Below are 14,425 nucleotides of genomic sequence, written 5' to 3'. Positions count from 1 at the left end.
AATTTAGGACATGTGAATTTCCTGGGAGGGAGCAAGCAGGTGTAATCATACCTGAGCGTGGCTTACTCCCTTGCTCAGCCAAGAGCCCTCCGGAGCTAACCCCATGTCTATTGCTGCTCATACACAGGGCCCTACAGGCATTTTTCCAGTGTTGGCTTACTCTAGAGCAGCAGTTCCTGACCTTCCTAATGCTGTGATCCTTTAATACAGTTCCTTATGCTGTGGTGACCCCCAACCATACGATTATTTTTTGTTGCTACTTCATAACTGTCATTTTTGCTACCGTTATGAATCGGTAGTGTAAATATCTGATATGCAGGATATTGGATATGTGACCCTCCCCTAAAAGGGATCTTGGCCCACACACAGGGTGAGAACCACTGGTCTAGAGTGTCATCTGTCTGCCTGTTGGGTGAGTGAAAAGCGAGGATTTTGTCATAGAAATGTGCCAACAAAGCTATGATAGGGGGCCCTCACTGGTTTGAGCCTCTACTCTGAGATGTACTGTGTTTCTGAGTATGTCTGTTCCACATACATCACACCACTGGAACCCAGAGTCCTTCCTACTGTGCTCTGACATGATGAGTCCTTCAGGATGCTTTTTTTTTTTTTTTTGGCTGAAGCTGGCCTCCTGGGTACCAGAACCGAGAAAGAGGACCCAAGGGGGCTCTTCTGCTTAGGTTTTGCACACATCCTTTCTACTGTTGAGCTAGAGAGACCACTGAGGACAAGCTTGAGAAATACAGTTCTTATATGGGCAACTGTGCAACAAATCATACCCTTTCTAGGAGGAGAATGCCAGGTATCCCATGGGAGCAGTGTCCACACAGCCTAACCCTTTTAAATCACTCAGGTGCTTCTGAGTCGTGAGGTCAGAGTCAGCCACTGAGGGGGACTTTGGGGAGTGTGCGCCTGTGCAGATGCACAGGCCTGTACCCTCAGAGGGTCCTGTATTGAGATTGATGCTTCGCTACTGCCACCTTGAAATTCTAGATAGCTGCACTCATATTTTCCATCTGCACGGCGTCCAACCAATTGTGCACCCAGTTCTGCCCACTGTTTTCCACATTAACGTTTCATGCTACCCACTTAGTATTTACCGAAAATCTGTTATGTAGTAAAACATCAGAAAAGAAGATATAAATAGCAATGGATAAAAAAAAAATGAGTAAAGATTCCAGGTCCAGGATCTTACAATCTAGTAGAGGTATGAGGGAAGTGAAGTAACTTGTCGCTCGAAAGAGTTTACAAGGCCTTCGAGACGGCTCGGTGGGTGCTCCCTACCAAGGCTGGGACCCCTGGGACCCATGTGGTAGAAGGCGGCAACTGACACCATGGTTCACTGAAGCCCTCATTCGGTAAATGACTACTCCCGTCCCCTCCTGGCATAGTCTTCTCTCCCATGGCGCCAGAGTTGCCAGCCTTCGTTTAGTGAGGCTGAAGTAAAGGCCTTCCCACGTGTGCTCAGCTTCCCATGTCCTCTTGTCACCAGCAGGTACTATCTCAGCGTCTCTCTCCCACAAGCCCTCCGGGACTCTGGAGAACAGACACGTCATGATTTGGCCTTAGAAGTACTTGTGTGCAGGTCTGATGGGGAGAGCGCGTTGGAAGAGAAATCTGTTCCCAGTCGTTTGAAAGAGTTTGGGTTAAAAAAGGTTTCGTTTCTAATTCTCGGTAAGCTTTGGTGTGAGCTGCTCAATGCCTTGTTAGCGACTGTTTTCCGATTCCCCTGCGGCAAATGTGCTCATTAGCACCTTAGAGGGTGGCAGAGCATGGTCCACGAACCAACCTGTGTGAGGAGATTTCTGAGACCCTGTGAGAAAACTCCAGGTAAACAGACAAGAGTCCTACACTCTCTGTTCCTCCGTAACATGGGTTGTTCTTGGAATGTAATTTTGTGCCTCTCCTGGGTGTAGCAGACAGGAGCGAGTTCACTTTAGGTTATTCATTATAACTGACTCAGGGTTATTTGTTTATATGCCTCTATTGAAAAAACATGGTTTGGCACCTGGGCAGGGTGGCGCATGCTCTTTAATCCCAGCACTCTGGGAGGCAGAGGCAGGCGGATCTCTGTGAGTTCAAGGCCAGCCTGGTCTACAAAGTGAATTCAGGACAGCCAAGGCTACACAGAGAAACCCTGTCTCGGAAAACAAAAACAAAGACAAAAACACTGAGCCCATTCACTTCCACTCCAACGCTACAGGGGTTTTGCCAATAGTAGGATGGTGCTAGTGACTCTCACGTAAGCTCACAGCAACTTAGAATGCACTTACCCTCTGAGAAAGCCTGAAACTTCCAGATGCTGGGGAGCTTAGTAATCAGAGCAGCTTAAGAGGAGACTGCATTTTATTTATTCCTCCTCCCAAATAACACCCACACATCCATACCCTCCCACTCCACAAAAGCAGATCCACTCAGAATGAAAGTGACACCAATGTCAAAGCCGCTAGTCAGGGGTCTGGGTGAAAAGGTGGCCGTGTTCCAATAGGTCAGTTTTGCCATCAGGAATTCCGGTGAGACGGTAAGATTTGGTTTTTTGTTTTTGTTTTTGTTTGTTTCTGAAAGAGCCTCCTCCTGTTCACTGTGGGCGCCTGGTGTGTTTATCTTCGGCTGCAGTGGAGTTGTTTACGTTCGCCAGTTGTTCAGTTGCTCCTGTGGGCAAAGGCTCCTGTGTCTCCAGCCGCCCAGATTTCCCTTCAAGCTATAATGGAACAAGCAACACGGAAGGAAATCAGACCTGCGGAAGATGTGTCGGATGCTTCTCGTCCTGGGTCTTAGGGTTAAAAGTGTAACCACTGGCAGCCTCTGGAGGGAACTCAACTGAAGGGACTGGGATCCGGTCAGACCACCAAGGTTACCGGCTGCTTGACTTCTTATCTGTGAAGTGTGCAGACCAGATGCACTCTATGACCCACCCATTTGTTGCAGAGACTTACATCCTTGTGTTTTTATTTACGTTTTAGAAGAAAGCTATGCCTCGGTGCTCCTTCCAGTGGATGTTTTGGAAACTTATGCTCTCCATTCCCATGTTGGGGTCCAAACCTAGGCCCCTTGTAGTATTAGACATGAGCTAACTCTCTAACCCTAGGTGTTTTTTGTTTGTTTGTTTGTTTGTTTTATTCCAAGAGAGTTACCATCACCTTGCCTGCTTGAAAGCTAAAAGATTATAATTTGAGTTCAGCCCTGAGTCTAGACTTCTCTTTGTCCAGTTCATTCAGAGGTGACTCCTGGGAAGAAGGGTCACTTGACCAGGGATATATTTAGCATGAAGAGAGATTCAAATGCGTTCATGACAAAGAATCCAAATCAAACTTGTGCACTGAGTTCAGGGTCCTGGAGAAATGGACTTTTTTTTTTTTAACTCAACCTTTCTATCTAGAAACATAATCTCTAATCATAAATTATAGATTATCTTCCTGATCCAATTCCAGCTGTGGGATGAGGTGGTTGGAGGTACAAAATGTGGCTTGTACAATTAAGCTTTGCCCAAGAGAAAGCAATCTTGGCGGGCTTTGCCCCTGGGAAACACCATGGATAGACTGAATGGAGCCATGCTGGGTCTGAAATTCAGGAAGTGGACCAGGGGACTCCAGCCGGGCTATTGTGTTTCTAATCGAACATCCATGGGGGCAGGGATCCTGACCCAGATCCGCCTTTGCACGCCAGAGAGAGACAAAGGCAGAGGCGAGAGGAGAAGGCTACATCTTCTGGAACAGGAATGCATGTGCATTTGAGGAGAGACCAGCTTACAGGCCAGACCAGAGTGCAGGCCAGAGACCCCTGGGAATCCGTCCCACGGAACAGATACTGGAAGGTTCACTCTTGTTTCCCTTTAACCCTTTTTCCTTCTCATATAGGATTGTTGGATTGTATAATAAAGTCTAAGTGTTAAAAAAAACAGAGCCAACAAACCTCTTCTGGATTCCCCACAGAGACAGGGTTTCTCTGTGTAGCCCTGGATATCCCGGAACTTGCTTTGTAGACAAGGCTGGCCTTGAACTCACAGAACTCACAGAAACCTGCCTGCCTCTGCCTCCTGAGTGCTGGGACAAAGGTGTGTGCCACAGCTGCAAGGCAGAAGCCAACAATGGCAGGCAAGGCTGAGAGCAGGCTCTAAGCTGGTGCAGGCATCTCAGTCAAGACTGCAGGTTCTTTAAACACATAGGAATGTGACTGAAGGATAAACCCGATGTGGGGGATGAAAATAAGCAGCAGTGTTCCCAGTTGTTCCTGATTGTCCAAAGCAAATGCGGTCGGTGTAAAATCTACTTGTTTAGTAGATTTCCAGGCAAACCAATCTGCAATCACTAACTCTCCTACCCAAGACTTACCTTGCTGCTCAACTGTTCCCAGAAAACAGATTGTGAGATGTAGAAAGCCAAACCCCAAGAGATGTTTCCTAAGACTGGGTCCTTTGGAGAGCTTGAACACAGTCCTTATAAGCAGATTTCCAGATAACAAAATGTCTGTTTAGTCTCTGTTTAAAACCAAGAGCTCTGAAGACATCAGCCTGCTGAACTTCTTCCCCAAAGCCTGGCTTTGCTTTTTCCTCAGAGCGGGCTGGGAATATTCCTAGCTTCCCTTGAGATAGTTTACCCATTACTTGTTTTCAAGGAACTTTAAGGGAAATTGTTATTGTTATTGTTGTTGTTGTTGTTGTTATTATTATTATTATTATTTGAGACAGGGTTTCTCTGTGTAGCCTTGGCTGTCCTGGACTCACTTTGTAGACCAGGCTGGCCTTGAATTCACAGAGATCCGCTTGCCTCTGCCTCCCAGAGTGCTGGGATTAAAGGCATGCACCACCACGCCTGGTCCTTCTATGGCTTCCTATCACTTTTTTCTTTACCATCTTGATACTTCCATGAAGAACAAAGAATCTCCCTCTTAAAACTGGTCCAAGCATCGGCTCTAACCAGACATGTCTGCTATTGAAGCGGAGTGTCAGTCAGTCTGAACCTTTTAACTCAAAGGTGTGACCACGAAGTGTTGTCAATATCCCAACAGCCAAGATGTTTCACTAGTCTTTCTTTCCCCCGATTATTCCTAAAAGTGGAAGGTTGGAGATTTTTGGTTTTTTTATGCTGCTAGCAAAGATGTGTGGGACATTTCCTTTCAAAATAATCCTTGGATCTGAGAGGTGGTGGCATCACTGCCTAAAGGCGTGTGCCTCAAGCCTGACAGCCTGAGTTGGACACACACACTCAGGCACACACACATAAATAAACGCTTTTAAAATGTCATTCGCCCACACCATCCAGATGTTTTTCAGATGGCAGCAGGGAGCCACTCAGCTACTGGGTGAAACGTTTAATTGAGAACGGCTCTTGATAGAGAACAGCTGAGGCGAAGCAAAAAGGATTGCAGGTGGGTGATAGCTAATGGCAGGCAGACCCTCATCCAAGCCTGGGAGGCCCTCAGGCCCAGTGGGTCGCCGAAGCCCCTGAACTGAGGCCCCTTTTAAACAGAAATTAGGACCGGGCAGTGGAAATACCTTGGCTTGCCGACTGGCTCCAGCAGCTCGAGGGTGCAGAGGGAGGTCATAGGTGTCGGTCTGCTGTTTAGCGAAGTTCACAAATACCTGCAGGTGAGAGAAGAGTATGTAGGTGTGTCCAGAAAGGCGGGTGCCTACAACTCCTATATGCTTTGCTCTGTTTCCCACAGCTGATAGACAGCCAGGCTAGTGGGGCTTGCTTTCATCTGTGGCTTGTCACAAGACTGCACAGCAGTGCTCCAGACAAGGCTTGCTTCTTAGACTCCTGAGCTGAGGGAGTTCTTGCTGGAGGGCTCAAGGGGCCTTGGACATGAGAAATTGGGATAAACTAAGGCAGCTGGCAGAGTCCTGGCTCTCTGAAAACAGAAGCTGAGCAAAGGAAACTGTCCCCTGCTGTGTTCTGGGTTCCATATGCAATGTGGCCACAACTCCTGCAGAAGGAGTCCAGTGTGACTGTCACCTGCTTAAGGGTGGCAAGAAAGCAGAGAGCTTCTCTAGAGGCAAACACTTGCCAGCTCCCACTGCTTTCCCAAAGGGACTTTAAGGATGGCTGTTAAAAAATGAAAACTCGAAATTAAAAAGGAACCAAATCCCTAACAACCAAGGAAAAACTCAAATGTTCATGATGACTGAGTAGATAAGTAAAATATAGATATAAGTGAATATTAATCAGTCTTTAAAACGAAGGCAACTCTGACACATGATAGAGTGTGGGCACGGACCCTTGGGGATGTTATGACAATCAAAGAATGACAAGTACTATCTGATTCCACGTACAGGAGGCACCTCAGATAGTCACTTTCATAGAGAATAGAGTGCTGAGCAAGGAAAACACCAATAGACGTGCTCATATGGATGGTGGGGGAGCTCCACAGGCCTCAACCCTACACGAAGAACTGTGGGCATCTAAGGAATTCTTAAAGAGGGAGAGCACTCCAGCTGAGCAAAGACACGCAGGTATAAGTGACATTACAAGGACTGATCAGGTTGCATTTATATATTTAGGAATATATATGTGTGTGTATTTCAATCCATCTATCAATCATCTATGGCTGGTGTTATATAAGCCTTTTATCCCAGCACCAGGGAAGCCGAAGCAGCTTGCATATAGCAATGGGTTACAAACCTCTCAAAAATAAAGTGAAATGGTAATTTCCAGGGCCTGTCTGGGGGAAAAAAGAGTGGTAATATAGTATTTGGTAAACAGTGTTTCAGTGACACAAATGAAAAGAGTAAAGATGGGCTATGGAGACAGCTCAGCCGTTAAAAGAGCTAAACAGCTCGTCATGCTGGTGTGAAGACCAGAGGACACACCCTCAGGACCCACTTAAGTGCCTGGTAAGTATGGCAAGCTCTAATGCCCGCCTTGGAAGGTAGAGACAGGCAATCCCCAGAGCAAGCTGCCTTGCAAGAGTTGTCATGTTATTGGAAAGTTCTGAGTTTGAATGAGAGACTCTGCCTCAAAGAATAGGAGGGAAGAGCAATGGAGGAAGATTCTAATATCAACCTCAGGCCTCTACATGCATATGCGCACATGCACACCTATGCACACACACACATACACCATACACACACACACACACACACACACACATACAAACATCACATTCACCAATAAATACCTACATAAAGAGTAAATGTTTATCAAAACTCACTGAGTTGTACAATTAAATACATCTATTTTGTTCTTTGTAAATTATACATGAAAGGAATGATTTGGAAAGAAAAAGAAAATAACCACCGCCACGAACCAGCAAGCATGAAATAACATGTAGAAAAAGAAAAGAAGTGAAAATAGTCAGTACATTTTGTGGATGTCTGAAATATTGTTAGGAAAACATTTCTGAAATGTCAGGTTTTATTCTGAGGGACAGAGACGCACAGTGTTGAAACTGAGGGCATCCTGTCTGCCTTCCACAATATCACTACTGATGTCATGCTGGTGGCCCGGGTGGACTTGCCTGGTCCAGCGTCGTCTGGGTGACTGAGTACTCCTCGATGAGCAGGCTGTCCTTGTGGGAAATGAGCAGCTGGAAGATCCTGGCCAGGGAGGAGGAGGAGACTTGGAACTGCAACATGCTGTGGTGTCTCTCCCTCTGCACGCTCCCAGGGAAGTTGCCTTGGAAGAACTGCTCCACGGGATTCAAGTCGGGAAGCAAGTCATCCTTTGGGGATTTGATTTTCATGGTGACAATGTAGCCATCTCCGAACCTAGCAAGCACACAGTGTGTACAGCACTGTTAGAGCAAAGGCAATCCCCAGACAAAGAGTACACCCATTAGGCATAACAGGGATTAAAGCCTCGCGGCATTGACTTCTTTCCATGCATGCCTGAACTAGGAGTGATAAAGTGTTTGGCATCAGTTTCTGGAGGTCTAAATGTCTGTGTGGCAAAGTCAGATGGACATACTTGCTGAAATCTAAGGTGGTTGTAGCCACTGGTAGCGATCCCAGGCCCACTCTGAAAGATCTATGGCTGAAGCGCTCAGATGTGGAGGATGAGTGGATGACTTTTATAACACTTTCCAGGGAGGAACAAAGGCTTGGGAAGGCACTACTTCTGGGAGGGAAAGTTCCTGAAGGATGTGGAGCTCTATTGTGGTTTGGATCTCATATATCTCCCATAGACTCATGTACTAAAGGCTTGGTCCTCACTGTAGCACTGATCAGAGGTAGGGCCTCAGGGATGATCTGATCACGAGGGGCTCTTACCTCATCAGTAAAGCAGACTAACAATGACGTTTCTCCCTTCTTATTGGGTTTGCTGGTCACCCTATGGGGATCAAGGCTGGTCTGCCAGAAAAAGTATGCATCATTGGCTGGCGGCTGTGATAGCCTATGCCTGGAACGTCGTGCCAGTTAAAGTTTGCTGCAAAACTTCCTCTACGAACTAGGGCTGTCTCTACAGTAAGATGGCATTGGCTTTTCAGTTCCAGGAAACCAGCCATTGCTCCACATGGGAACACTCTCTCCTTACCTCTGCTATCATGGGAATGCTGTGGAATGAGAGGGAAAGTGGGACGGTGTCCTCTAGTAATTGGGCATAGGGACTTGCTGACACAGGTCTGGTGACCTCACACGCTGATGGATATCATGGATATCTATGCAGTGTCCACATGATAGTCACTGAAGAAATCAGGGTCATTTGCCAAATGCATCTTACATATTATTAGACTTTTCCTCCCTGGCGCATGTGAAGGATAGTGTTTTCCATGCACCATACTTCATGGACTCCCCAAGATTTGGATCTCAGCACAGATAAGCTCCGTTCTTTGTCCTTTTTACCAGCTACTTTGATAGCTTATATTCTGGGTTCTTGAGAAGTATGTTAAATATTTGAGTGACAAATATAAAGCCACTCTTTCCCGGGGATATTAGAATGCAAGGAAAGATGATGCTGTTAACAATCTCATTTTAACAAATTGTTTGTTTTATAGCATGACCTATAAATAATAAACTATAAATGTAACCATTTGTAAGTTTATGGATACAAGATAATCTTGCTCAAGATTACTGGTATAACTAGTTTGTCACATAACATATGGTCATTTTTTTTTTTCAAACTCAATCAGATACAAAATTGCTTCTTAAGCTGTTTGGTCTCTTTTTCATTCCTATATTGGTTGTGGAATCTCATAAAACAGGCTATGGTTCCAGAATCTGTAGGGAAATGTGAGTTGATACAAGATCAGTGATGGTGGCCCTCCTCTATCTCAGCCAGGCTCTGTAAATGTCCCTGTCAGAGCTCTCCTACCCAGAACTCTCTTCTAACCACAAGCAATTAGCCCAATATAGAGCATCTCAACCACTTTCTCCATCTGTGTCTAGAGGGTCTGGACCAACCATTGGTAGCCAATGCCTGTGGAAAGAAGAAGCAAGTATCCCCAGCATCCATGATGACCTCAATACCTGGTTGAACCCATAGACTGTAGTGAAAGGCGTGACCCTCCATCTGCTTACTTGTACTTGAGGTGTTGAATGGTGCCCAGACACTGAAAGGTGCCCTTCACCATGATGGCCAGCCGTGTACACAGCGCTTCGCATTCTTCCATGCTATCGAGCAGGAGAGCGGAAGTGAGACAGGAAGTAGGGGGAAGTTCCTACGCCACCCCGCCTCCACCTCCCTGGGGATCTCTTGCCTGTGGGAGGTGAGAACCACTGCTCTCCCTTCTCTGATGATGCTCACGATGGTATTCCACAGCATGCGGCGTGCCTGGGGATCCATCCCTGTGGTGGGTTCATCCTGTGGAGTAGGAGAGAAAACAAGGGGCTATAGACTTGGAGATGGTCTTTCTCCATCACTACAGCCTTCCTGGGCTAACAGTCATGTGCACAACCCCTTCCCAGCAAGCAAGACAGAGCCATGCGCTGTAGCACACAAAGGCAGGAGGGGAATCAGCGTATAGAACACAGTGTACACCTACGGATCCATGTCAGCTGTGAGTGAATTAAGGTTAAAACAATGGTCATAAAAAGATAACATAATAACAATAACAATAATAAAGTAGACTTAGCCTTAGTGGTCAGGGAAGGGAGAGAGATAGTTCAAGTAACTTTTCCAGTTCCCTCTATGTCCTGTGTCCTCTTACAACTCAGGGATGCTGGTCTTGCTGGTCTGGTCCAATTTATGTGACAGTTCCTGGAGCTTCTGGTTCAAGTCAATGATCTGGTCCACACAGACCTGCTCATCCTAATGTTTAACCAGATGGCAATGGTACCCAGAGCTGATGGAGCTTTCCCATTCTGAGCTTCTGGCCCCTCAAGATGCTTCTCAGGAGCTGAAGGCCTGAGACTGTGCTGTAACCGAACACTGGGCTAACGTGCCTGAAGGGGGAGTGTGTGAGGAATCCAGACAAAAGCAAACTGTTGTCTTTTCTAAAGCTGCAAGGCCCGAACTAACTTTCCCAACCCAGGACAGGGAGCGACACTTCAACTCTGCAGTGTCCAATGCCCTCACCAGCAGCAGCAGGGGCGGGCAGCCAATGAGTGCTATGGCTGTGGAGAGTTTCCGTTTATTGCCTCCGCTGTAGGTGCCTGCCAGGCAGTCAGCATAGAGAGACAAGCCCAGGCTCTGGATGCCCCAGTTGGCAACCTAGGAAAGAGAAGAAATTTCAGCTGGGTGAGGAACATGGAAGGAAGGCCCCTGGCACAAGCACGGTTCAAGGCTGTGTTCTCAGATGTCATCCTGCCAGGCCCAGATCTGTTGCAGCAGGGCCACCTGCTGGCCAAAGTGAGAAGGTCACTTTTCTACTCTTGACCTTTGGTTTCACTCCTTAGTTCAACAGCCTTCAGCCTTCCCAAGACTACATTTCTCACCAAGAGTTCCAAGGTCTCTTTGAGAAGACAGTGTACCCCCCAAAGCCATTTGCTCTACCCTAACCCATCAGGATCACATCTATAAACTTGTTCATCTAATGAACATTGACAGAGCATCTAGTATGAGCCAGGCACTGTAGTCAATGGGAAGAGCAGTGGGACGCAGAGTTTTTGTTGTACTTCCAGGTCAGAGGTAACAATTATTTGTTTGTTTGTTTGTTTTTTATTAAAAAAGAATGGTTAGCTGGGCAGTGGTGGCACACACCTTTAATCCCAGCACTCGGGAGGCAGAGGCAGGCGGATCGCTGTGAGTTTGAGGCCAGCCTGGTCTACAAAATGAGTCCAGGATAGTCAAGGCTACACAGAGAAACCCTGTCTCAAAAAAGCAATAAATAAATAAATAAAATAAATAACAATAAAAAAGAATGGTGGACTGTAACAGTGTGTTGAGGGACCCCAAGAGGAAACTGGGAATTTGTGTGGGCGTGTGTGCATGTGCGTGTGTGCATCCATAACCAGGAATACACTAGGGAAAGTGTTTTGAGGCAAGCACGGCCTGTAGGTAGCTCTGTGACTCACTTCCCTTCTCTAGCCCCATACCTAGACGTCACTTTATGAGTCTTTACTGTTGACAAGTACAAACCCCATCCCAACAACTGTAACCTGCTTAATTTTTCTCTCGGAACTTGCTGCTCTCTAACTCACTGACTATTTTAACCCGTTGCCCATCCTTCCACTGGGATGCAGTCTCCATTTTAAACTGCTTCTCCGGGAATAGTTTCAAGCCCCCTCCCCCACCTCCAATGTGTGTGTGTGTGTGAGGGTGGTGGGGGTGGTCATGCACCACCACAGGTGCACACCTGCTTCAGCACACATGGGGAGGAGAGCCGGCAACCTGTTTGAGTCAGGGTCTCTTAACTGTTCTCTGCTGTGTGTGACAGCCTAGGGGGCCGGTGAGCCTTGACGATTCTCCTGTGTTCCCCTCCCCTCCCATCTTGCCGTTAGAAGCACTGGGTTTGCAGACATGCTCCACCACACCCAACTTCATTTAGATCTGGGGGTTCAGACTCAGGTCCCCACATTTGCCCAAGTGCTTCGCCCACACGGTCATCCCTCTAGCCCTCATTTTGTCTCTTTAGCATCCTGCGATCAGGAGCATTTCCAGTCTTTGATATTGAAAACATATGTAGTTCCTCTTTCTTGCCTTTTTACTTCATAAAGTAGGCATATAGTTTACCATTCTCCCACATGGCCATAACAAACTGTCTTTCACCTTCTCAATTTCCCCTGATGGCACACCCCGCAGCCTTGCATAGAGGTAAAGATGTTCTCGGCCTGTGAGTAGGTCATCAATTGCATCAAATTGAGGACAGTAGCCCATGTTTTGATGGACGTCAGAAATATTAGTTAAGATGCTGCAAGAAGAAAGAATGATTAATGAGTTTCCTTCATAGCAGGGGTGACCAAATGGCAGGGGCTGCAGAGGCTTCGGCCACAGGGCAAGACCTTCTCCATTTTAGAAACGTACACACAGGGTTTGGAAATCAAAGTGGAGGTCCCTTAGTTAAAAACACAAAACTTGCCAGGCGTGGTGGCGCATGCCTTTAATCTCAGCACTCAGGAGGCAGAGGTAAGTGGATCTCTGTGAGTTCGAGGCCAGCCTGGTCTACAGAGTGAGTCTAGGACAGCCAAGGCTACACAGAGAAACCCTGTCTCGAAAAACCAACAAACCAACCAACCAACCAAACAAACAAAAAACCCAACAAAACTTCAGGAGTGCTGAGCTTTAAAATTAGTCGGATCCTTCCAGGCTTCCATGGCTGAGAGGAACTTAACACCTGCCACCTGAGTGAGTAGGTTGGGCTGCCTGGCTTGAGGGCTTGGAGGCAAAGGTTTAAGAAATGATCAATGAATTGTCAATGGATTGATTGTAATCCCTTCCAGACACTTGGGGAGTAGCTTGGAAAAGGTGACGCCTTCCAAGTGGAAGTAAGCTTCTTCCTCTGTATTTATTGTCACACAAAGGGGCCACTACCCAGATAACTACCCAGAACAGGAGGCTGGCAAGAGGCAGGATAGGTTTCTGTCTTCCCCACCTGATGAATCATCACCAATATCCCACTAGAAAAATGTATTGACTTGAACAGCAATAAAACTGTACATAGATCATTTTGTCCGATCACTTCCATGTAACCCTTTATAGCTTAGGACTTATTAATAAATGGTGCTATAATAGGATGGGATAGAGAGTCCACTGCAGTTCCTCACTGTGACAAAAGGCATTCGAGGTATAGGTAAGTCAGACAAAACCACCAAAAGAAACAAGGAAGGAACCTTGCTGAACTCACAGGAGTTATCTTACCCAAGAGCCCCAGTCTTTAAATCTTTGCTTCCTCTCTGACCTGCAGCTCAGCTTTACCTTAGGATTGTAGGCAGCTCTGTCTCTCCATAACTCCTGCTGTTGTTACTGTTACCACCACTTGCTTGGTGGCAGACAAGCTGGGTGACAGATGAGGCCTACTCAGCCATGACCTGGCTCTATCTTTGTCATATCTCCCTGCCTGTTGGGCTGTGTTGAGCCGGGCTTTTGGGTAACGGAAGGAGGTCTTGGTCAAGCAGATGCTGGGGAGCCATCAGCAGTGTCTGTCTCCACGTACAAACCGGAACAGAGTGCTGTGAGCACACTCACCTTGTGTGAGCGTTGCTGCTCAGGAGCAGCCAGCAAGAGGCCATTCATCCACTCCCCTGGCCTGCCCCATGAAGGACAAGTCTGTTGAAACTCACATTATTACAGAGGCTAATAGTCGCTCTCCAGGAGCCAGCTTTCTCTTTCTCAGCTTGCCCTGGTCTGACGAGAACCTCCATTCAGAAACTCAACCCAGAGAAAGGCTATATCAACCTAGGAGTTCTTAGCCTGGGATCCAGACGCTGCCGTGGGAATACCGATGTATCCCAAGGCTCAGTAAGTTCATCAAAGCTTTGGAAGCTATCAAGAGAGAGTTAATGGAAGGCTATGGAATATTCTTACTGAGGAAGAAAGCACAGGGCTTGTCCACTGCTTGAAGGAGTCTGTAGCCTAAAGAGATGAGGAACCACTGACTTAGTGTTTTCCAGAACGTTCTAGCAAGCTGTGTTAAGAGCACTCTTTAAATCATTACATTTTAGTTTGGTTTTCCTGTGTATCTATGCCTATGTGTTTTTGAATCACATTACATAGGAGGCCCCCTTCTCTGCATAGCTCTTTCTGGGTCTCAGAGTTGCTCTGGCATAGGACTGAGAATGATTTTCCATATGTTAGAAAAAGGACATGGCCTATGGGTGACACTCTGCTATAGAAAGGGCAGAAAGCTCACCTCTTGCCTGCTATGGTGGCATCACCTGATGTCACTGTGGTATCCCCAGTGAGCATCTTGAATGTGGTTGTTTTGCCTGCACCATTCACTCCCAGGAGGCCAAAGCACTAGGAGAAAACAGAGAACAGGTGTTGCTCTAGTGACCAAGGACATCTTCATTGACAGACTCCCGGCTAGTGTGAGAGCTGGGAGAGTCGTTTTATACCTGGCTACCATTACTGAGATTATTGGCCACGTGTGGCTACCAACACAAAACACACCT

At 46.8% G+C, this 14,425-nt stretch overlaps 1 protein-coding gene across 1 annotated transcript in view; it reads right to left on the bottom strand.

Annotated features, from left to right (window-relative positions):
- Positions 1-2,350: 2,350 nt before the first annotated feature.
- Positions 2,351-14,425, bottom strand: part of ABCA4 (ATP binding cassette subfamily A member 4) — a 132,791-nt gene continuing 120,716 nt past the window's right edge. Inside the window, exons 43-50 of the mRNA XM_084757380.1 lie at positions 14,164-14,270; positions 12,084-12,225; positions 10,452-10,586; positions 9,634-9,737; positions 9,455-9,547; positions 7,456-7,705; positions 5,495-5,581; positions 2,351-2,701 (exon numbers count right to left, since the gene is read on the bottom strand). Of these exons, the coding sequence (XP_084613506.1) occupies positions 2,579-2,701; positions 5,495-5,581; positions 7,456-7,705; positions 9,455-9,547; positions 9,634-9,737; positions 10,452-10,586; positions 12,084-12,225; positions 14,164-14,270 (1,041 nt within the window). The 3' untranslated portion in view covers positions 2,351-2,578. The remainder of the gene's footprint in view (positions 2,702-5,494; positions 5,582-7,455; positions 7,706-9,454; positions 9,548-9,633; positions 9,738-10,451; positions 10,587-12,083; positions 12,226-14,163; positions 14,271-14,425) is intronic.

Source organism: Acomys minous, assembly GCF_964271855.1.
Source record: "Acomys minous genome assembly, chromosome: 14".
NCBI classification, from domain to species: Eukaryota; Metazoa; Chordata; class Mammalia; order Rodentia; family Muridae; genus Acomys; species Acomys minous.
This window is presented reverse-complemented; position numbering and strand designations above follow the sequence as displayed.